Source organism: Hakea prostrata, chromosome 8, assembly GCF_041222555.1.
Source record: "Hakea prostrata isolate BN-2017 chromosome 8, UWA_Hpros_2, whole genome shotgun sequence".
In the NCBI taxonomy this organism is placed as follows: Eukaryota; Viridiplantae; Streptophyta; class Magnoliopsida; order Proteales; family Proteaceae; genus Hakea; species Hakea prostrata.
In genome coordinates, this window is record NC_142607.1 from 16,638,957 (window position 1) to 16,661,942 (window position 22,986).

Sequence of the window (22,986 nt, forward strand, 5' to 3'; positions counted from 1 at the left end):
ACTTTCAAGATTTTGCCATAAAATGCTTTTCTATCTAGACTTAGGAAAATCTCATTTCAATGGAATTTTTATTTTGGACTTTTGGTACTTGTCGAACCAGCTAAATATTACCGAGTTTCTGACCTATTTTTCCTGACCAAAAATCAAAAGCAAGGTTTAAAGTCTCCCACGATACCATACGGATACTAGCCGATACGTATCTATATTTGATCCAACCGATACGATGCATCTCGATAAGTCTCTCCATTGAATTACACTAAAATACATTAGCCAGGACGAAATGTCTCTTAAAATCACCTAACTGATACGATACTCGATACCGGTACTTTAAACCTTGCATACAAGTGAGGGAGGATTTGAATCCTCCATTTTTACCCATTTTCGAAAAAGAAAAAAAAAAAATCAGCAAGGTTGGTAGCTGACAACCAAACTTGTGTTCTTGATTGTAATGATGATGGGTATCGTCCATGATGACCAAAAATTTTATCTTTTCAGTTGTTCTGGGAAGTGGGAACTTTACTTCCAAGTTGGCGCCGCTCGAGCAGAGGATCTTGTTTCCCACTTTTGAAAAGTTACCTGATTATTTGCCCCACAACCTTTATGGTGATCATGATTGTACCTTTTCAACTTGGAAATTTGGTGCTCTCAACTCTCAGCACGGAGGAAGCTAGTGTTTTTAAAATAGCAGAGCCAATCCTTCTATGATGCCAGACCACGATTCTTCTGTTGTTCTCCTGCTGCATTCTTCTTACAAGCTTTTGTGAAGAAAGTTTCTCTTTCGTCCCTTTTATCAGGTTCGAGTTTCTCCAATCTCAAAACCATATATTTTGGGAGTAGAATTGACGATGGTTTTCTACTTCAAAGCTCGGCCAGAGACCGGTGATTATACCATCTTTATGGGATTGGACAAGCATCAGAACGAAGAGCTTATCAAATACGGATTCCCTGAAGATATCTGGTGATAATTCTCTGTTCCTTTTAATCCTTGCCTTCAATTGTTGGACTTCGTTGTTCCACCGACTTAGCTCCCTCTTCTTCTAAGTTATAACTTTTACCTGTTAAGTTTGAATTCATATTGGTTGGTAAGTGTTCATAACCCCTAACTTCTAGTATGGAATTGAAAATAATTTCTTATTTGTCTATTGGATAATATTATTGCTTGTGGTCTCTATCTGCCAACTTAAAAAGTTTTTTTATTTTTTTATTTATTATTATTATTTATTTATACTTTTATTATTCCTTGTATCCATTTCTGTATTTCCTTTATATTTGGTGGTTAAGAGAACTACAGATGCTAGCCACTCATATGAACAAAAGTCATTCTTAACCGCGTTAGTGCAGTATTTCAAAATTGATATAGAATTAGCAAGAATTGGTTCTTCATATATATATATTTTTGGAATAAATTCTTCATGTATGATGGGGGATTTTATTGGATCCATCTTTGCCTCACCACACCCTATATTAGAAGGGGTTGGGTCAGTGAGGTTCTTATTTGTAATTTAGTGGTGATAAGAACTGATTTGGTTCCAGGAACTAGGTTATGTTTCTACAGGTATGAATAGCTTCAAGTAAAAGAGACAACAAGAAAAAAATAAAACAAAAGGAAAGTGAAGAAGCAGAGTTTTTTCTCTAATGTAGTCTTTGAATGGTTTTAATCTGATGTATGGATGGAGAAGGGGTGCGGATGGAAAGATGGGGAGTAATTAGGGTTTTCAATTTGAGGAAGAAGGATAGGGCCAACCAGTTTTGTTGCAGGCCTTAATGGCTTAAAAAATAAAATTTAAGGGGATGAGAAGGGGCGTGAGGATGTTGGCCTCAAGTCACCTTGATGAAGGGGCAGGAGATGGCAATATGTTGGCTGAATCATCAGCCATGCTGGATCGAGATCTAAACAATGAAGGGGCAGGAGATGGCAATATGTGGGCTGAATCATCAGCCATGCTGGATCGAGATCTAAACTTGGACCAATGATGGAGTCTTCCTTGGAGGTTCCTTATCAAGGCTATCTCATTCAAGCCCTAGGCTAGAACAGTTAACTTAGAGACAAATGCTAATAAATTCTGAAAATCATTAGCCTTCCCATTGAGTATAGGATTTAAATAGCCAACAAAATTACAAACTTAAAACCAAGCTTTTGTGGGAGTTTAAGAATACTCCTAACCAAACTCTAAAAATCATACTATTGCTCCAAAAACCTGATCACTAGCGCAAGCCAAACTAACGTGCAAAACAATGTGTTTGGCCGGTAGCCAAGGAACGTCTCCGATTATCAAGTTAGTGAATGCTCATAGCTTTAGGAGAAGAACACAAGTTGTAGTATTCTGAATACTAGAAGGTAGACTAAAGTGTGCATACTTGATAATGGCAATATATTAGGTTTATATAGGTGCTAAAGCATTACCTTGCCCGTACGATTGACCTTCCCACTGGCTCTTGATTGTCCAATTAGGGTGTTCTGATGATCAACAGTGGTAAAGCCTTATTGGTCTTTGTGACCGAGCATGACTTTTTCATGTTCGACTAGGAACCCTATTTGGAATGCCAGGGAAGATTGGTTTTAGTTCTACCCACATATGTTGCTTGTTGTGCATGGAGCATCATTTGGTTCAACCGCACTCAATTAGTCCAGCCTGACCGTAACGTTAGTCTGACCAGTAACCTATATCACTAGCCCCCTAGTCACTTGGTCACATCAACTTTGTGCTTGGAGCTGGGACTAAGTTTTGACTGAATGTTTGGTCGAGCAGGTTTTGGACTGGGCCTACCTCGCTCAACACCTAGAGTAGCGTTAAATGGTGCGTTAATTAGGAAATGATTGTTGCGTGTGTGAAAACTTGCTGCACGTTTTCCAAAAACCTTTCCTCGGGTGCCATTTGTCCATGTCTCTTGATGTGACGTAATGATGGATTGAATTTAGAGTCATTGGATCACCACCATCTAGATGTGCTTCATCCAGACCTTTCATCAAGCATCTAATGGAATCTCAACCATCATGAAATCTGGGCCATTGAATGACATCTTGCTTGTGTCATCAAATGGGAATCTTTCTGAGATATAAAAAGTCCCTCATTACCTCTGCTTTCTTCATTTCTTTGTCTACTTCACTCGAACGGACCTCAGAGCTTCCTTGCAACTCCATCGTCTCCCCGTGATTCAAACCCCCTAAAACTTCAGAACTTTTTTTTGCTTCCTTATTTTCTCTCTTTCTTTCCTTTTCATGCCAGAAGACTTGGATTACTAGGTGTGTCCTCCATTTTACAAGCTTTGTTGGAGAAAGCTCAACTCCTCTATGGTTCCATCTTGTAAATACAAAGTTAACCCTCCCTTATCTCCAATATTTAGTAAATGCTTACTCCAATGATAGTAAATGATACTTACTATCATTATTTTCCTTTTTTTTTTTTTTTGGTGTGTTATTGTGGGTGCCCATCTTTTCTACTTTAGGTAGTTTTATTTTAAAGGTCTTTAGTTCCTCAATAAACCCTTGTTGTTGAGTTTTTGAGCCCTTATGGTTGGGAAGAAGACTGTAGCTAAGAAACCCCAAAGATCCATGGCTGAGATTGAACCCTCTGACTTGGAGACCTCCACGGCCAATGAATCTACTTGTGAGAGATTAGGTTAGACTGAACAACACTCCGGTGATCAATCGGAGCAACAATCATTGTTTGAATATGCTCGAGAGTCCTTTGGCAACAAGGGTGAGGATTCCGAGCAAGAGTCCCGACCATGTGTCGTACACTGTAGTGGCAGAGGAAAGTCCGTTTTTAGAGCTTGAGCTAAGTTCAAGGCTGATCAAAGAAGGTGGGTCAAGAGTCTGACCCTCGAAGAGTGAAGCCAACGCTCCAAGGATCCTTCCATCAAATTTGATATAAATAAGTACTGTCTGGAATTTCGTGTCTCTGAAATGACCGAGAAGAGGCTAGAATGACCGTTGCGCCAAATATAAGATTCCACAAGAGTACGCCCTCCGAGTGCTGAGCAAGAGTAAGTGAGCAAATACTCCCTCTCTTAAAGATTTTGTGATTTACGAGGACGCACTCAAGAGTCGATTTTTCCTTCCCGTACATCCTCTGTTTGTAGAGATAGTGTGCCATTTTGAGATGTGTTTGGGTATGTTGGTGCTGAACAAATGGCATAACTTGATATGCTTCTGGGGATTTTGTCAACAAGAATAAGTCAATGTTCAGCCCTCCCTAGAATTGCTCCTCCACTTCTTCATGGCCAAGAAAATGGAGTAGGATGGTTGGTTTTATTTGTTCAAGTGGTTGTCTGTCTAATCTGGTTGGGACAGGAACTTTGTTGGGAATGGGACCCTCCCTTTAAACACCAAGGGTTGGTGTCCTAAATTTTCTTTGTTGGTCCACCAACCACCCCTCCTTTTCCAATCGTCTGTACTCGAGGTCCATCTCATGGGTCGAACAACCTCCCCATTCTCAGCCCTCCGGAAGACTAGGCTAGGGAAAACTCCTTAAGATTTTAATGGAGGATAAGAGCCTTCGTGCAGTGAACAACTACTACCTGGAGCACCTAAAGATTCTTAGATTTTCGGGGTTCCTTCTTGGTGAGTTGCCCCGTCTTTTCCCCTTCTTTTTAGTTGAATAACTATTATTGGTCGACACTAACCTTTAACTTTTTTGTTGAAGTGTTTCTCAATTGGCAACCTGTATGAAAGTGGCTAATGCAAAAATTAAAGATGTCGAGGTGAAGCACCCAACTAAGCCGGAAAGATCAAGGTGTTCAAAGACCAAGGCTGGGTCATCATCCAACCATCCTCCAAAAGTTTCGAAAAGAGCTAGTTCGAGTAGAGAAGCTTCCGAACACTTTTCTAGACCAAAGAAGAGGCTCTAGATTGAGCATCCCTCAGTGGAGGACTTAGTTGAGGAGGTTTTGTTTGAACCCCAATGTCCACCCCCTCAAGTTCAAAGTCCCTTAGTCCCATCTACGTTGAGTAGCTTTGGCCTAGCCAACGTTTTTGCTTCACTTCCATCAGTACTTTCCCTCTCTTGGTCGTTGAAGACAGAGTCTAGTGTACTCTGCAATAATCAGAGCGGGACGACCATCGCCAAAGAGTGGCTCCTCGATGTTCTTCCAGCCGACTAGAAATACATGGAAGGCCTCAACCCTTTACGGCGAAACGATGTCTCAACCAGGTAGGTTGATTCCTCCTTTGTCTCTTATTTGAGTGTAGAAAATCTTCGACTAATGCCCCTTTATTGTTTTTACAGGATGCTTTGTAATTAACCCGACGCTTGGACCCTACTAGAGGTTGCTCGGAGAGACCATCTGGCTGTGCACACGCTCTCAGAAAATATCAAGAAGAAAGAAATTGAAGTGTCCGGCCTTCGGTCTTGCAATGAGAGCCTCATGATCAAAGAGGCAAAGCTGGTCACTAAGGTCACTGAGCTTGAGGGGTTGGCCCAAGCTTCCTCCAAGCTTTTCCAATCTCTTAAGCAACAATTGAAGAAAAAGGAACAAGACATGGAGGAATGGGAGGGAGAACTTGAAGCATTATCCAAGGAGAGAACTGCACCAGGGAGGGGGATGACGGGTTGCTGGCTTGGCTTGCTCGAGCATCTCTTGCCAACTTTGCCGACTTGTCGAATGAGCTTCACCATGATATAACCAAACGTTGGGTTTGGACTACAAAAGTGTTGTGAATTCATGGCAGAGGTCGTCGCGGCCCTCAGGTTCAACTTTGGTCTGCAGTATGCCTATATGGACGTGCTTAGAAAGTACTAGGATCTTAGTATCAAAGGCTTCGAGAAGTTTGTTGATCCTAGCATCTATGATGAGCTGGGGATTGCTCAACCAGCCTAGATAGTAAACAAGGACGTCTTCAAGCTGGGAAATTTGGTAGACATGCATCATTTTCTAGATTCCAATTGAGAGCCGCCCCAGAGGAACGAACAGATGCCGGCGTGGAGCACACTGAGCAGGAGGGGGTGACTAGGAAGTCGATGGAGGGAGCTCGGCGGAGGAAAGTGACACAGACTAGGAGGATTGGACATAAAGAATTTCTCAGTATTTTTCCAAGTTACTTCGGCTGAAATGGCCTTGAACAGTTTTTCTTTTTGATTTGGCCGATGTGGCCCTGAACAATTAACTTGCTTGTGTATATATCTTATTTTGTTCGAACGGGTTTCGAGCATATCTTGATGTTATGCTTTTGGATCTTGAAAACACTTTTGTAGATATATCCTTTTGTGAATGCCTTATAGACTTGCTTGGTTTGCAACTTGTGGTGCTTGACCATGTTTACATGACTTGCTATGTTTGACGGGCGTTGCACTTGTTTCTCCTAGGGACCTTTCCCGAGGACTATGTCACTGATCGACTTGTTGCTTGCTCGATATTGAACTTGAATGTTCAAAGGAAATGTTTAGGGTTATTTTCCTAGAATTTTTGCATCCGGATGTTGCTTGGACTTGTTGAGTTCATGTTAGAGAACTTGTGTTCAAAATGTGAATTGATAGCTTTTTCCAAGTTGCCATGTCATTGTGGTTGTGATTCTACCTGCCACTACTTCCCCCTCGAGCATGGTGACTTGGAATTTAACTTCTAAGATGAGGGCCTTTCTCATCTCTTAATATTTAATTAAAGAATGGATGTCGAGCACTTGTTGTCGCTTGATCAGAAATTGCAAGGCAAGTTTTTGGAAAATTCTTCATAGTCGAAGACAGTCTTTAATGATATATACTTCCAAAGAAACATGTGTAGGAACTGACTTGAAATCGTATTTAAATCGTAAAAAGAAATTTCAAAGTTGGTTTCTTAACCCTCATAATGCTATAATATAAAATGATTTGAGCAATAGAAAGGAAAATAAATAAAATATTTGAGGTCGTATACTTTATTGGTAGTACTTTCTGAGGTTGCTCAAGTTCTAGGACCGAGGAATTTCTTTTTTGGTCTTTGGGTTGTGTAGGTGATATGCGCCTAGTCAAACTTGTTGGAAGACTATGTAAGGGCCTTCCCAGTTTGGTGCTAACTTGCCTTGATTGGTTGGATCCAAGGCTGTTGTTCAACGCAAGACCAAATCTCATGGGGATATTGCCTCATCCTTACTTTAGCATTGTAGTAGGTCGCAATGCACCGTTGGTACTCCTTTAGGTGGTACCGTGCCTTGTCTATGACTTCATTGACAAGGTCTATACTAGCCTTTAGGCCCTCAATGTTGGCTTGTTCATCAAACCAAGGTAAAAATTCCCCGAAAATGAACATTTCCACCGAAAAGGCGAAATTCACGAAACGGATACTTTTTCCCGATTCTTGAAAACTCAATTTCGAGCCTCAAATGCACCAAATTGATTTGGATTTTTGCATACTAGCTATTTCAAGCATAATAAACACTATAAAACTACTAGTTTACTAAAAAACTACTGAAAATGTAACATCCAACATTCCAAGTAATCAAGTATATAGTACATGAATCAGAGAAGAAGCTGGAATGTTATAACTTACAAGTCTATTTTATTCAAGCCTCAAGGTCTCCCTCTTCCGTCTGCACCCCATACAAATGACAATATAACTCCCATGATGTTTGCCCCCGCCCCATATAGTTTTGGACATAGTCAAGAACCGCACCCCGATGTGGCCTCATCCACATGCATAAGATTCCCTAACGGTGGGAAGTTGGAATCTCCAAGGAACGGTGGTGATGGGTCTGTGGCATGGAATAGTGTGGAAGATCCGCTCAACAAAGAAAGAGCACCCCCCCGGCTCTCGGGAGAAGGATAAAGATACCGATAAGGTCGTAGTGGGACTCCGATAATCGACGTGGGAGGGACACCATAAGCTCCATAGGCCGCTCCATAACCATAAGGCTCCGCGGGCCGACCGGCCGACCCGAACCGATAGCCGGGAGGGACACCAATGGTCCATAAGGACCATAACCATAAGTCGACCGGTAGAACCAATACTCTCCACGCAGATCACATGAGGACCTCGCAGCCCAGCCATCCGGATCCTCCGGAGGTGGAGGAGTCTCAGCATCATCAATGCTCATCGATCTCATGGATCCCACAGGGCCGGCGTCTCCCCTTCCCCTTCCTCGAATATGTAGAGGAAACATTTTTGCCTCGAGATGCAGCTCCGGATGGTCCGAATCGTGTCGCGTGGGTGAACCGACTCTCTCCCGTGAATCTCGGTGGTCGTCCTCCCCCCCGACTCTCACGCTTGTGGTGGTGGTGGTGGTCTCTCCCTAGGATCAGCTGGATCCCGATCACGAGGTCCCACACCCTCCTCATCCCCTCCATCATCATCATCACGATCACATCACCACCATCGTCGTCATCCGGAGGCCCGAGTCACCTCATCCTAGTGTCGGACCAGAAAATCAAATCCTCACTCGGGTGGATGCACCAGGGTGTGGCACGAAGGGACGGGCGGGCTCGCACGTGGCCTCCCTCCCGGGCCAGAAGTCCCCCACATAGCCCCCACTCCTCCGCAATCCGACCATGGAAGACCTCCATCCTCATCCAGAATCCGTCTCCAGATCCCCGATCCAGAAACACGGTTATCATCATCATCCATCTCAAATATGTCGGCCACTAGATATTGGTGCTCTCTATCCATCCCGTCCAATATGATCCCTCTCCTCATATTATAGTGTAGGTAGAAAAGGTCCCTAAACGCTTCACACCCAATCGGTTGCCCCTTCGAGTGAACGAGGCTGAAGGTGCTCAATTCGCTCACAACCGGTGGCAGAACATGTTTGGGAGAGCACTTGCTTGCAATCCTACTCAAGTTGTGTGAATCACGTCCAAATTGCAACCACCACTCACCGCAACAAACATAGACTCCAAGTCATTTTAATACTTAAATAACTAAATTAAAGATAGAATATAATAATTAAATGTATAATGAAATAAATGAATGAACTACCCGCAGGGGCGGTTTCCGCCCGATACGGCCACAAAGACGACCGAAGCTCCCAGGGCATCCCAAAAGCCTTTATCCAATATATAAAGAGAAAAAACAATAACTAATTAGTACTACACACTAGGTTAATGACTTAGTATAAAACTACGAATGTGAATATCAAATGATTCTAATCACTATCTCACCTCCATAAGGATGACTGCTTGTTTAGCGATCCGGTTCGAACTCTCCACTACAGCTTGGACAGATCCATCAAATCTTGCCTCATCTCAAGATTGTCCTTGTAATGGTACGGGATTTAAATAGTATGCCGTGTAAGAAAAAGTATGTCATAAAAGGGAATAGTTAATGCTTAATAGTGTGATAACATAATGAAAATTAAATTAAATACTAGACTTAAGTACTAACAACAACAACTCACCAGCCTTACGCAAGTGGATGCCGCAACATAGACTCCCATCTACCGTTGATGATTGAAGGACTTCTTGTTGCCGCGTGGTGGACCCGAGCAACGCCGCTTCATCCATCACACGCAACAAATATGTGTGCTAGAGTAGGTTCCGCTGATCTACCATCCTCAACACATTCACCACAAGCTCAAGCATCTTCACCACTATCCTCACATTGTGCAGAAACTCTCATCAAAGATAGTCAACCGAGATCTCCCCTCCCACCGATGAAGAACCCTCCTAGTTAAACCACCCTCCGATGCAAACATACTCCCAAAGGCAGCCTTCCTACTCTCAAAGCTCTGCATGCTATCCAATTAGTAGCAAACTGGTATACCGGCCTCACTAACTCACCCCGACACTTGTCCCTCATCATCCTTAATGCATAGGTGTGGTTATATATGAAGGTGCTAACATGTCGAGCTTGGTCCACCGTATTCTTCACAAGCTTGACCTCCAATCTCCTTCAACATTAAGTCAATGCATGAGCACACAAGGAGTCCAAAAGAGCCATATCTGTCCATCCATCAAGGCATCAAGCCATTAATACAAAGTTATAAAGTGTACATGTACGTGTAATGTAAATATATGTATTTACAAATGAAAATTAATACTATATGTTTAGACTTTAGATCCTGGTGTTCTCCGCATCTTTAACCCACTTCTTGTAGTTGGAGCCATTATCGATCACAATTTGAACTACATTTCCACTCCAACCTCCTCACCACTTGCCAATAATTTGTAAATGTATTTTGCATCCTTCCTCACCGGATGCATCTCGACCGAGGAACACCGTCCTCCCATCACAATTCAACATGAAATTGATGATGGACGCCAGTGGGACCAGCCCAACCATAGCCATCAGAGTCACTCCATAATGATTCCACATGGGCAATCCCTTAATGTACTCATTTATGTCCTCTTTATGCAGCAAATACACATATATATCTCATATGGAGGGGGCCCCACACCACTCCCACCCGCCTATCTGCTCAATCATATCTCTAGAGGGCCCCGGGCTGATGCGCTGAACACTATGGTAATGCGCCCATTTGGAGAAAGCCATCCCCACCTCCTTCACACTCCCACAAGTGCTTAACCTCCGATGCTCGCCGCAAAAGAGCCGGACAGAAGAATCTCAAGATCCGGAGAGGATGCGAGGAAGCTCGACCCCAGGGCCCGGGGATAGGAGCCTCCGCCTCACACCGAGACCTCCTCAAGGGACGGGAGCCACCATGCCTCCCAACCCACCGGCTCTCAGAGGACCCACAACCCAGACCCCTCGTCGCCTCCGATGTCATCAATCCTCCGGCTCCTACTCATCATCACGCCCTCCCCCGATCGGCCTCGGATGGGTCACCGCTCTGGCTCATCCCTACCAAACCCCGGATCCGGAAGGTCATCAGCAGCATCCCGAACTCATCCCTGTGTTCTCTTCCCTCTTTCTTTCACCACTAATATACGAGGCCATTGCCTCGACCCCAGCACCGGCACCCACATCCCGTCCACCAACTAGATCACCCAATCTAGTGGCCCCACCTCCCATGTTCCAAGAATTACACTCCCTCTCCTCTATCACGGCCTCCAAATCCCAAGCATGTCACATCTTAAAATAGAGTGCCCGATACAAGAAACACACACTAAGATCTAAAAGCTCCACAATATCTCAAAAATGATATACATGCTCTAATAATAACCTCTTATTTTAAATATAAAAAAAAATATGTATAACTATATAAGTATTTTTTAATATATAAATAATTTTAAAATATATAAAATACACACTAACTATCTTAAAAATATCCACAACATCTCAAAAAGCATACATGCACAATACTCTCCTATTTTTAAATTTAAAGCATAAATTAATTATTTTAATATTTAAATATATATTTTTAATTATTTAAATATATATTAAATACAGTAAAAACAAATTAACAAAAAAAAATAACAACACCACACAGAAATGGTGCTCAATAACATACACATATGAAGCATACATACTATACATAAACATTAACAATATACATAATTAGTAAATAATTTAATAACAGAAAAATAAAAAAATAGAGGAAGAATCAAAAAATAAAACACTACAAACATAGATCATCACCTAAAGTAAACATATATAAATGGAAGCAATCAACAGATTAAGGCACAAATGAAACAAAAATAAAAAAATGAGGAAGTTGGTTACCACCCAAGAGAGAAAATCACAAAGGAGGAGCAAACAAGGAAGGAAAGAATACAGAAATAGGTGTAGAAGCGAGAAAGCAAAGAAACACAAAAATCAAAAGAGGGAAATAGCTCAATAAATCAAAAAAAAAGATTGATTAAAGCAAGGGCCCGATATGGATGGTCGAACGCGAACAAAAAGGATATTTGCTATACTATATTCGTTGAGTTGATTTTTGGATTTGATGAAATTTACCATTTCGATCGAATTTTCTTCCATGCATCAAACTTTGTTTCTCTAAGTGAGCCGACCTATACCTCAATTGGTACTCTTGCTTTTGCTCCATAAGCAAGTCGAAAGGGGTTTTCTCTAGTGGTTGTCCGTAACGTTGTCCGGTATGACCCACACTTGGGAGCTCGTCGACCCATCTCCGTTTGCCTGGTCGAGCCTCTTCTTTAACCCATTGAGCATGGTTCGATTTATTACCTCGACCTACCCATTACTTTAAAGGTAGGCCACTAAAGACATGCGATGCTCTATTTCTTGGTCCTTGCAGAACCTTTCGAATCCTGGGTTCTCAAATTGTTTCTGGTCATAATAATTCTTGGAACTCCATATCTATATATTATGCTCTGTGTGATGAAGCATTCCATTTGGGCAGTAGTTATTGTTGCTAAGGGCTCTACCCACTTTGTAAAATAATCAATCGCGACAACCAGGTATTCTCTCCCACTTGAGGCCTTTAGCAATTTTCTTGCCAAATCTATTCCCCACATTGCGAAGGGTGTGGAACATAGAACTGATGTCAGTGGCATTGCTGGATTGTGAGGTATTGTAGCATGCACTTGACACTTGTCACACCGCTGGACGTAGTCTTTGGCATCCTCTTGCATGGTCAACTAGAAATAACTTTGCCTTAAGGCTTTGTTTGCCAGTGCTTTAGCCCCAATGTGTGCTCCACACGTTCCTTCATGTATCTCCCCGAGAACTTTTTTAGCTTTGGGGGATCCCAGACATCGGAGTGGTGGTTGTGTGATTGACTTCTTAAAAAGTAAACCACTGTGATCATATATTGAGCAGCATGTTGTTGAACATGTCAAGTTCCATTTTGTCCTCAGGGAGTTGATCATGTTCTAAGTAGTGAATGATCGGCTTCGTCCATTCGTGGTCGACCTCTACCTACATCTCCTTGACCACGTAGATGCTAGGATTCTTCAACTCCTCTAGGTAAACCACTAGTTCTGTTTAACTCTTCTGTGGCCAAGTGAGACAACGCATCTGCCTGGTTGTTCTCTGCCCTAGGAACCTGCCTCACCAATAAATCTATAAAATGGTTCTTGTGTTGGTCAACCAGTGTAAGGTACTTGTCCATCCTCTTTTCTTTCGCCTCATAGACCTTGTTCACCTAGTTCATGACCACTTGTGAATCGCTTTTGAAATCTAGGTTCTTAACACCAAGCACTATAGCAAGTCGGAGCTTGGCCAACAATGCCTTATGGCGTCATTATTAAAGGCTCGAGTCTAAATCGAAGGGCATACTTGATTCTGAACCCTTCTGGACTTTGAAGGACCATACCTGCCTCGTTGCATTGTACGTTGCTATAGCCATCTATCAGGAATTGACCTTTGGATCTACTTGGGAATGGTCTCTATCTCTTCCTGCTCATCCTAGAGATAATGAGTCTCCACGATGAAGTCCGCTATGGTCTATTGTGTGGTTTTTCTTAGCGACGATCTTTACTAACATGTCATCCATATAGGCCTCCATATTCCTCCCCATTTGGTCGGCAAAATTTTTATTCACCACTCTCTTGTATGTTGCTCTTGTGTTTTTCAATCCAAAGGGCATCACCTTATAGTAGTAGCTGTCTCAATCAGTCATGAAGGCAATGTACTTCTCATCATCTTAGTGCATCAGAATCAGGTTGTATCAAGAATAAACATATATAAAGTTGAGCATCTCATGGCTTGAAGTGGCATCCATTAGGAGGTCGATCCTTAGTAGTAGGTAGCAATCTTTGGAGTAAATCTTGTTCAGGTCGGCATAGTCAGTGCACATCCTCCATTTGCCATTGGCCTTTTTTACCATCACCACATTGGCAAGCCAAGTTGAGCACTCTATGGGTTTAATAAATCTTGATTTTCTTAGCTTTTGAACTTCTATTCAAATCACCCCATGCTTCTCTCGTGAAGTTTCTTCTTTTTTGGACTATTGGAATCGCTTGTGGGTTGATCCATAGTAAATGCTCAACCACTCTCATGTGGATGCTAGGCATGTCTTCTGCCAACCAGGGCAAAAACATCAGAATTATCCCTAAGGAATTTTGTCAATCTATTTTTGAAATCTGCTTCTTGATCAGCACCAATCATCGTGCCCCAACTTGGATCCTTCAAACTTAGTTGTATCCTCTTGAGTTTCTCTACTAGCTTTGCCCTTTGCATTGCTTCCTCGTCTCGATCATCTTTAACTTCCACCGTTATAGTGGAACTTGTTTTGGCTTTGTTCTTCATATAGTTCACATGACACTGCCGAGAAGCTTTTTGGTCGAAATTGCATTCCCCAATTCTATTCTTTGTTGGAAATTTCATCTTCATATGCTTGGGCCACAACGCTTAAGGCATTAAGGGTTGGTCGACCAATGATAACATTATAGGCTGACAGGTCATGTACCACCATAAAAGTTGATTGGATGACCATATTCGGGGGATGTTGGCTAATCCTCAGGTCTAGCCTAAGAGTTCTCTCAGCCGTTGTAAAGGATCCAGTGAATCCATACAACTGGGCACCATATGGTATGAGCATTTTTTCATTCAATTTGAGCTTTCAAAAAGCTTCCAACAAGAGAATATCTGTTGATGAGCCAATGTTGACCAAAACTCGATGGACTATGCAACCAACCAATATTACTTTAATCACCAAAGCATCATCATGTGGAGTCTTAACATCTTGGAAGTCTCCCAGAGAAGGTAATGGGTTCCAATCTCCTTAGATTCCATCCTCTCAACCTTGGCATCACCTATATAGCGGGCCTTTCTCTTTGACTATCTGATAGATTCTTCGGTTGGACCATCGAGCATGGTATAGTTTGGGGTTTGCCTGCGCCTCCAATTATTGTGCCCTCTGGACCCTGGTCGACCTTTGCTCAGGATCCAACGCCTTTCTTTGTTGGTTAACCTTGCTTGCTTCCGGTCTTCAGGCGATGACCAAGCTTCCTCTTATTTATTGCTTCAGACTTATTTCTTTAGGTGCCCCTGGGATATAAGCTTCTCGATCTCTGCTTTGAGTTGCTTGCAATTATTGGTCCAATGGCCTTGGTTTTTATAAAAATCACAGTACTTGCTTTTATCCCGATCTTCGGGTCTAGATGGAGCTTTGCTCAGCCACTTTAGAAGGCCCTAACATTTGATTTGCATCAGAATCTCTAATCGGCTTGTGTTGTGGGGAGTGTACGTCTTCTCCGAAGATTGCTTCTTAGGCTTTGGTCAACCACCCCAATTGATTGTCACAGTTGAGCTCCTGTTTTGTTGAGGCTTGTCTTTATTGGCCTTATTCTCTTTGACGGCTTCCTCCTTCTCTCGCCTACACTCAATTGCTTCTGATATTATTGCTTGTTTATGTCTCATGCATAGCATGCATGGGATTCTCCAACAGATGAGGATGAGTGATGCCTTGGTACAAAGTGTGGAATGCTATCTTTTTGTCTAGGTTTTCAATCTAGATGGTTAGTTTATTGAACTTGGAAACGAAGTCTTTGATCGACTCTTAGTGGCCTTACTTCATCAAAAAACGAATATATTCTGTTTTTGTGGTATTTATTCCACTTTGGAAGTGCGATATAAAGACTCGACCAAGCTAGTCGAAATTTGAGATCCACCTGTCCTTCGACCCTAAGAACCATTAAGATGCGGGGCCAGTTAGGGAGGCTAAAAAAGTTTGGCAAAGCTACCTCATTGTTCTTATAAGAGGACATCATTGACTTGTAGTGTATGATATGCTGTCTTAGATACTGAGTGTTATCGAACATTGTGAAGGTCAGACACTTGAAGCTGGTAGGCATGTCAGCCTCTAAAATCAATCAGATGAATGGAAAGAGATTTGAGTACATAATACATGTCCTCTTTCTCGGTGTCCTTCAACTTCTTTAACTTGTCATTTAGCTCTTTGAACCGTCAGTCAACGTGTGCTATCTTTTCTCGACACTTAATGAGTGACCATGCCCTCCTAGTGCTCCAGCGGTGGTCGGCCACCTCCAACAAGAAATCTTTCACATCCTTGGAGGTCGTCCCTTACTTCATTAAGGGAGGGTCCAAATCATGTATGGACACTCCCTCATGTGCTACTCGGACTGGATCACCAACCTTATCCTTCTTTGGGAAGGTTGCATGGATTGGTCGGTGGGTGGTGGTTGACCTTCATCATTTTATGACTCTTTGTCTTCTTGCCTTTCAAGGGGTAGCTGGGGTAGATTCCTTTGCTGCTCGGTCATGAAAGGGTTTAGATCTCGAGGGATCCCTTGTTGGTGAATGCTGGCTCTTACCAACTCTTTAAGTCCCAAGATCTGCCTTTGCAAACCATCAAACTTGTCCATCGTCACATACAGGTTGGATGGGCTGGTGGCTGGTTGAGAGGGGTATTGGACCGCTCCTATACCACCTGCAAATTTTCTTGCCGGATTTCCTGGTTCTCAAGATCATTCTGTTGGCTTCTAGCTTCGAATCCAGATTTTAATGTTACCATGGCTTCTTGATCACGTTCCCACAGACGGTGTAAAAAACTGTTGCTCCAGAAACTTGATCGCCAGCCCAAGCCAAACTAATCTACACAACAATGTGCTTGGCTGGGGTAGCAAGAAACGCTTCTGATGATCAAGTCAGTGAATGCTCACAACTTTAGGAGAAGAACACAAGTTGCAGTGCTTTGAATAGTAGAAGGTAGACTAAGAGTGTGCGTACTTGATAATGGCAATGCATTAAGTTTATATAGGTGCTCGAGCATTACTTTGGCTGTACGATTAACCTTCCTCACTAGCTCCTGATCGTCAAATTTAGGGCGTTCCGACAATCAACAGTGGTAGAATCCTTATTGGTCCCCATAACCAAGTATAACTTTCCTGTTCAACCAAGAACCCTATCCGGAATGCCAGGGAAGATTGGTTTTATTTCTACCTGCATACGTTGCTTCTTGTGCACGGAGCATTGTTTGCTTTGACCATGGTTGATTGGTGTAGCCCGACTGTAAACCCTAGTTTGACCAGTAAGCTGGTCCCACCATATCACCTATTACTCCCATCATATCTCTAACTTCTTACCTACGCTTTCAGCCCAATTATGGGCCTGCTATTATGAGACCTTAAAACTGAAATAAAAGGGAAAGACACCTTAGTCCCTAACCTAAATTGGATCAAAGGGTTTTAGAACAAACTACTTAAGTTGAACTAACTAAACCAGATAAACCCTAGTTTGATTTGGGTAACAAGCCTAGGAACTTCCTTGGGCTTTGGGGTTTCATTTGAATGGGATCTTGGGATCTACATCTACTCTCCACCTCTTGAAAATGCATCTCTGATGAATGTCTGAATGCCATACATCTTTCGAATAAATTTGGGTCAAGTTTTTTGAAGTCATCTGCATGGTTCCAAGTGCCAAATCTTGGGGTGATGCTTCCATTTGACTTGGATACATGTAACCAAGGCTTCTCTGGGTGGTCTCGTGCATATCATCTAGGACTTTCTTGATGATGTCCTCATTGGGTGGCTTCAGCTGGGGCAGTTTCAGCAGTGTTCAGTCCCCTCATTCGAACAATGTCGTATACAAGACAAAGATCAGCCACATTGAAGGTGTTACTGTTTCCCTTGTCAGAAGGTAGCTCTACCACATACACTTGAGAATCATGTAAGGGCCCATCTTCTTTTGGTGGAGCTTGTTCTGTATGCTTGGCTGGTGTCTTTTTGGATTAACTCTCACCATCACCATGTCTACAAACTTGAACTCAACATATCTTCTTTCTTCATCTGCATTAGCCTTATTGGCTTCATTAATGAAGGTAATTTTTCTTTGAACATCAGCTTGCACCTTAGTGATATGCCTTATGAACTCACCTGCCTCTTTATTGACTCTAGCATGCTTTGGAAGAGGAACATGATTAATGGTCGGCTGGGGTGGACATCTAGGAGGGCTTCAACTAGAGGACAGCCAAGATTCTTATTCACAGAGATATTATAAGTAAACTCTGTTATGTCAAGTATAGAGGGCTAGGTCTTCTCATAGTCTCTGACCAAACACCTAACTTACATAGGGTCATGTTCACCTATCATCCTCCCATCTATTTGGGGGATGGAATGCAATAGCAAAACAATAACTTTGTAGTGGCTCTCAACCATAGGGTCTTACTAGGAGTAGCTTATGCACTTGGCATCCCTATCTGAGACAATAGTGCTAGGTAGGCCATGGATCTTGACAATCTCTTCGAAGACCATCTTTGCAATTTGGGTAGCATTATATGCCTTTCTACATGAAATGAAATGGGCCATTTTATTTAATTTATCTAGCATCACAAGAATGGAAGTATACCTTTCTTGTGTAGAAGGAAGGCCCAAAATGAAATCCATGCTTAGATGGCTGGTGTGATACAGGCAATGGGAGTAGAGTCTTATATTTTGTTTGCCTCATTTAGCTGATAGACTCTGCACCTCCTGATCACATGTTCCACTAGATAGTTGGGCCAGTAATACCTGTCAGAGACCTGAGCAGTTGTCTTATCTTTCCCAAAATGGCCTATGAGTTCTCCATGTATTTCCGTAATGATGTGCTGTCTCAAATAGGAATCAGGAATGTTAAGCCTGGTATCCAACGTGGAAATTTTTAAAGTGTTGCCAGCCCTACTTTCAGATCAGCATATAGGACATTGAAGTCCCTGTCAGTGGCATACTCATCTTTCCCAAAATGGCCTATGAGTTCTCCATGTATTTCCTTAATGATGTGCTGTCTCAAATAGGAATCAGGAATGTAAAGCCTGGTATCCAACATGGAAATTTTTAAGGTGTTTCCAGCCCTACTTTTAGATCAGCATATAGGACATTGAAGTCCCTGTCAGTGGCATACTCATCATCTTTTTGTTGTATGCCAGTGTCTCGCGAGAGAGTATAATTAGGGTTTGGACTTTTCTACTAAGATAAGTCCATTAAAGGCAAGTTCGTATCGACAGAAGTAAGGAAATTAGAATGGAGTTAAAAAAATAAGTTTCTGGCTAGGGAGCAATCCAACAAATGGAACTTTGCAATAGGGATTGAAATGGAAGGGTTTCTGTTGTGATTTGGCTCACAAAATCTTAACAGGTTCTGGTGAATGATTGTGGAGTTTGGGTTCAAGCCAGAGGACCAACAGCTGCAGACTTTGGAATCAACTGAGGATGAATTCTTTATGAATTGTTGCAGTCACAAACAATAGAAGCAGCAAGGAATATGGAGCAGGGTATGGAAAAGATGGGGGAAGAAGAGAATGGGGAGTAATAGGAACTTCAGAATAAAAGATAGACCTACTTTCTAAATGAGGATTAGAAACCAAAGTGCTAAGGTTGCCCAATAAACAATCACAAAATACATAATGCTAAACTTCTAAATCGCATGCTTGGAAAAAATTGACCCATAGAAAAAGTCTTCACATGATCTGGTCTTGGGTCCTACAAGATCTTCCAGTAGCAATCTTCACATTCACACCAAGGCAAAATAACAAACTGTGACACAGGGCAAATGAGCAGTGTTTTGACCTCATTTTCATCATGTTCTGTCTTTCCTACATCATATGGACTTCTATTTTGAGAAAACAGGTACCTTATTTGTCTTTATATGAATAGTTTACATGTGATTTTTAGATTTTAACTTGCATTGTGGCTGTTGGCAGGTTCCATGTTGACAAAATGTCTTCAGCCCATGTTTATCTGAGACTGAACAAGGGACAGACGATTGAAGATATAAGTGAGGGTTTATTGCAAGATTGTGCTCAGCTTGTTAAATCAAATTCTATCCAAGGTAAATCGTGTGTTTTGGATATGGTTTTAATTTCATATTTAGGTATTTATAGTTTCATGGAATTTTTCTTGTATTTTTGCATGACCAACTGCTTCATTTGACACTTACGACTACTTGACAGGCAACAAGATGAATAATGTTGATGTTGTTTACACTCCTTGGTATAATTTGAAGAAGACGCCATCAATGGATGTTGGGCAAGTTGGTTTTCACAACCCTAAGATGGTGAGTAGAGGCCCTTAACTTCTGGGTTTGTGAGATGCTTTATGACTTAAATGGAACATGTTAGGAAAGTAGATGTTTGTTGATTTTGACTACTGTAATTTGGTGTAGGTTCGAATTGTGAGAGTTGAAAAGCGCATAAATGAGATAGTTAATAGACTGAACAAGACAAAAGTTGAAAGGAAGCCAGACTTAAAAGGTAAAATCGACTTAGGTGAAAAGGAGTTGTTTACTCAATTGTTTCAGATACTTTTATTAATAAATATTGCTACCTCAGCCTGTTGATAAAGTTACTATCAGTCTCCATCTGTTTGCAAGTAAAGGGAAAAGAGGTGTATTAAAGTGAAGAGAACTTCTGTAATGATGATTTTGTAAGCAAAGATCTTTCTAGGAATGGTAATTAAACTTCTCAAGGGAATTCTTTATTTTCATGTTCAGATCCAAAAATTTTGGTTAAAAATAAGAGTTTACTCACTAGATGTAGGAAGTGTATGTGTTAGTTACATAATCATTGTTTGTAATGACTGGGGAAGGTTTAATCCTAGTTATGTTCTTCTCCATTTGCTCACTTCACTTCAACCAGCTGAACCTTGATGTTTTTTTATCACTGTGCATCAGGTTTCTACATGAACAAAATCTGGAGCAGCTTTTGTCCTTTCTTGTATTAGTCTTTCATTGAATTGAGAAATTTCTTCTTTTAAGTAAAATGTCATTCTTAGGCTTCCTCCAATTTTCTTTTTCTTCGATTAATTAATAATGGGTTAACTATGAGTTCAATTTATTCAGCTGAAAGAGAAGCAGTTAATGCTGCAGAGAAGGCACAGAGAAAAGTCCAACTGAGAGACAAAGTAAGTTCATCTGTACTCTTTATCTGATGCATTGATCCTTTTCTTTGTAGAAACCAAGTGTTGTTCCTTTAATGAAATTTGGCAAGCTTAACATAAGAGAGCTATATAAAATATGGCTTACACACGGTAACATATGACATTGACTTTTTATATCCTGAACTTAATCTTTGCTGTGGAATCTTGACTGGAATGCACTGTTAGTGTATATTGATAATGTAAATGTCATTGTTACATTATATTTTCCAAATTCATACCCAAGGCTAGAGTTTGTACTTTGACTGGGAAGAGGCAATCTATTGAGTTTCAGTGCTTTTTATATAACTCAAGTTTTTCATGTACTATCTTCTGTGGCCATAACAACCAGAATTTGGGAATGTATTTGGTGAAGGTTTGATTTTCAACATCACGCCTTGGGGAAGACTTCTATGACACTTCAAATTAATTCTAACAGAAAATTTATATTCACCAATTATGATCCCTCCAAAAATTGAAGAAATGCTTCTATAGATGAGACATTTATCTAGGAAATATTTGAAATTATAATTTTTTTGCAAAAAATGTGATTCTAGTTGGTATCACAGAACTACAAAATCTCATTCTAATTCCTCAAGAGGAGTTATAGCAAATGTTCTGAACCTGAAGAAATTAGGAGAAAACATTAGTCAGTTTTGTTTTCAATTGTTTGAAATCCTAAGCCCTTGATAATCTTTTCATAACAAATAAATGTTCAGAAGGCTATGGACACAATTTTTGACTTATAATTCTGTTGTTCATCTTTACTATGACCTCTGTCTCCATATAGGAACTCAGAACTCTCCACCCAGGAGGTCAGCACCCAGCATTCATGTTATTTTCCTGAGTTATTTGAAATTATTTTACTAGTTTCTGACTTAATGATGCTGGACAGCCTATACCTGTAGAACATTTTAACATTGAAAAAAAAATCTCTTTCTCTTTATTTTATGGTGAGGGGAGGGCTATGTTGTGGGTAGTCTTGAGTTCTTACTAGGCCATATGCCATTGAATGTCATGCCCTTTTCTACCTTTTTGCCAAAATTCTTCTCCCTGTGGTTGCTGTATATAACTAAGGAGAGGGGGTTGGGCACACTGCCATATTTCCTGCAGCTGACAGCTATACCCAATGGAGAGGATGGGAAGGGCAAGGGGATCATTTTGATCAGAGAGACTCAGTTTGGGGTCTGAGGATAGCACCATTGCTCCCAGCCTTAACCCATAATATTATATAATCTCTTGAATGTTTTCTTACAAACTTATTGATGATTCACAGAAACGACGAGAGGAGATGGAAAGGTTTGAAAAAGAGAGACTTGCAGAGGTAAGGAGTTACAAGGGCCTGATGGTCCAAGAGAAGATGACCTCTAACAAACAGATCGCATCAACAACCAAATCACTGCAAGAACTGGAAGAGGACTTCATGTAATTCCAGTACAAAAAACTTGATGGTTCATTTCCTCCATAAAAGGATCCTCCTGAAAATAGAATTCTGTAAGTTCCTGGCACAGCTGTTCCACTCATGCGTGACCCGCCTGTGCCGACCACCCTCTAAGTCTGCCGGTGGAAATGTATGTCTAGCAGAAGATGAATGTTACATATTGTCCAGTTGATTTGTTTCTTTTATAACTAGATAAAGGGGTGTGAGCATGACTTGTAAATTATTGTAAGCGAAAGTCCTGATTCAGCCTTCTCTGTGCAAGATACCGTTAAATGTCACTTCCTGGGCTACCTGTCCAGTTGTTCCTACCCTAGTTTTCAGTATGCTGATTGAAATGTTGCGATGTTACTTGAGTATAATAGAAGGCTAGTTGAACATTTTGGCTCTCTGCTCCGCAAGGTGGACAGGCATTCAAGTAGACCTTGAATTTTACATTACTTGCTTTGTTGTCTGAAATTTAAAGAGTAGAACTTCTCAGTGAAGATTTTGTATTTGTGCTAGCTTCTTTCAAAGGGAGACTTCGAGGATTCAGTTGTTCTATGGTAAGCAATAAATTTGAGGTACCACCACTATTGTTTTTATCATCTAAAATTGGTCCGGATTCAATTCATGTATAGGCAACCAAAATATCCATATGCGAACGACAGCTTGGTGCAACATGCATCTTGTGGAGCTCATTATCCTCTGAAGGTTTTAGCTGTGGTTCGAAGTCAGACATCCTTCATCCCGTAGAATATGATTCTACGGGCCCCTATAGACAACTCATTTTCAGAAAAAAAAACATGCACTTCAATGGGCACACAGTTATTTCTGTTTTCACTTCTCAGCATCTATTAACAGGCCAGCCCAAAATTCTGGAGATGGATAACTGGACAGGGGAGCGAAGAGAAAGAGGGGAAAAGGAAAACCCGAGGGGGGGGGTGGGAGG

General features: G+C 41.4%; 1 protein-coding gene across 1 annotated transcript; it reads left to right on the plus strand.

Annotated features, from left to right (window-relative positions):
- The first annotated feature begins 515 nt into the window (after positions 1–515).
- Positions 516–22,659, plus strand: LOC149007294 (uncharacterized). The gene is made up of 6 exons (XM_089166706.1): positions 516–958; positions 19,408–19,535; positions 19,657–19,760; positions 19,869–19,956; positions 20,544–20,605; positions 21,894–22,659. The coding sequence occupies exons 1-6, from the start codon at positions 846–848 to the stop codon at positions 22,044–22,046; spliced, it is 648 nt and encodes a 215-aa protein (XP_089022832.1). The 5' UTR covers positions 516–845; the 3' UTR covers positions 22,047–22,659.
- The last annotated feature ends 327 nt before the right edge of the window (positions 22,660–22,986 follow it).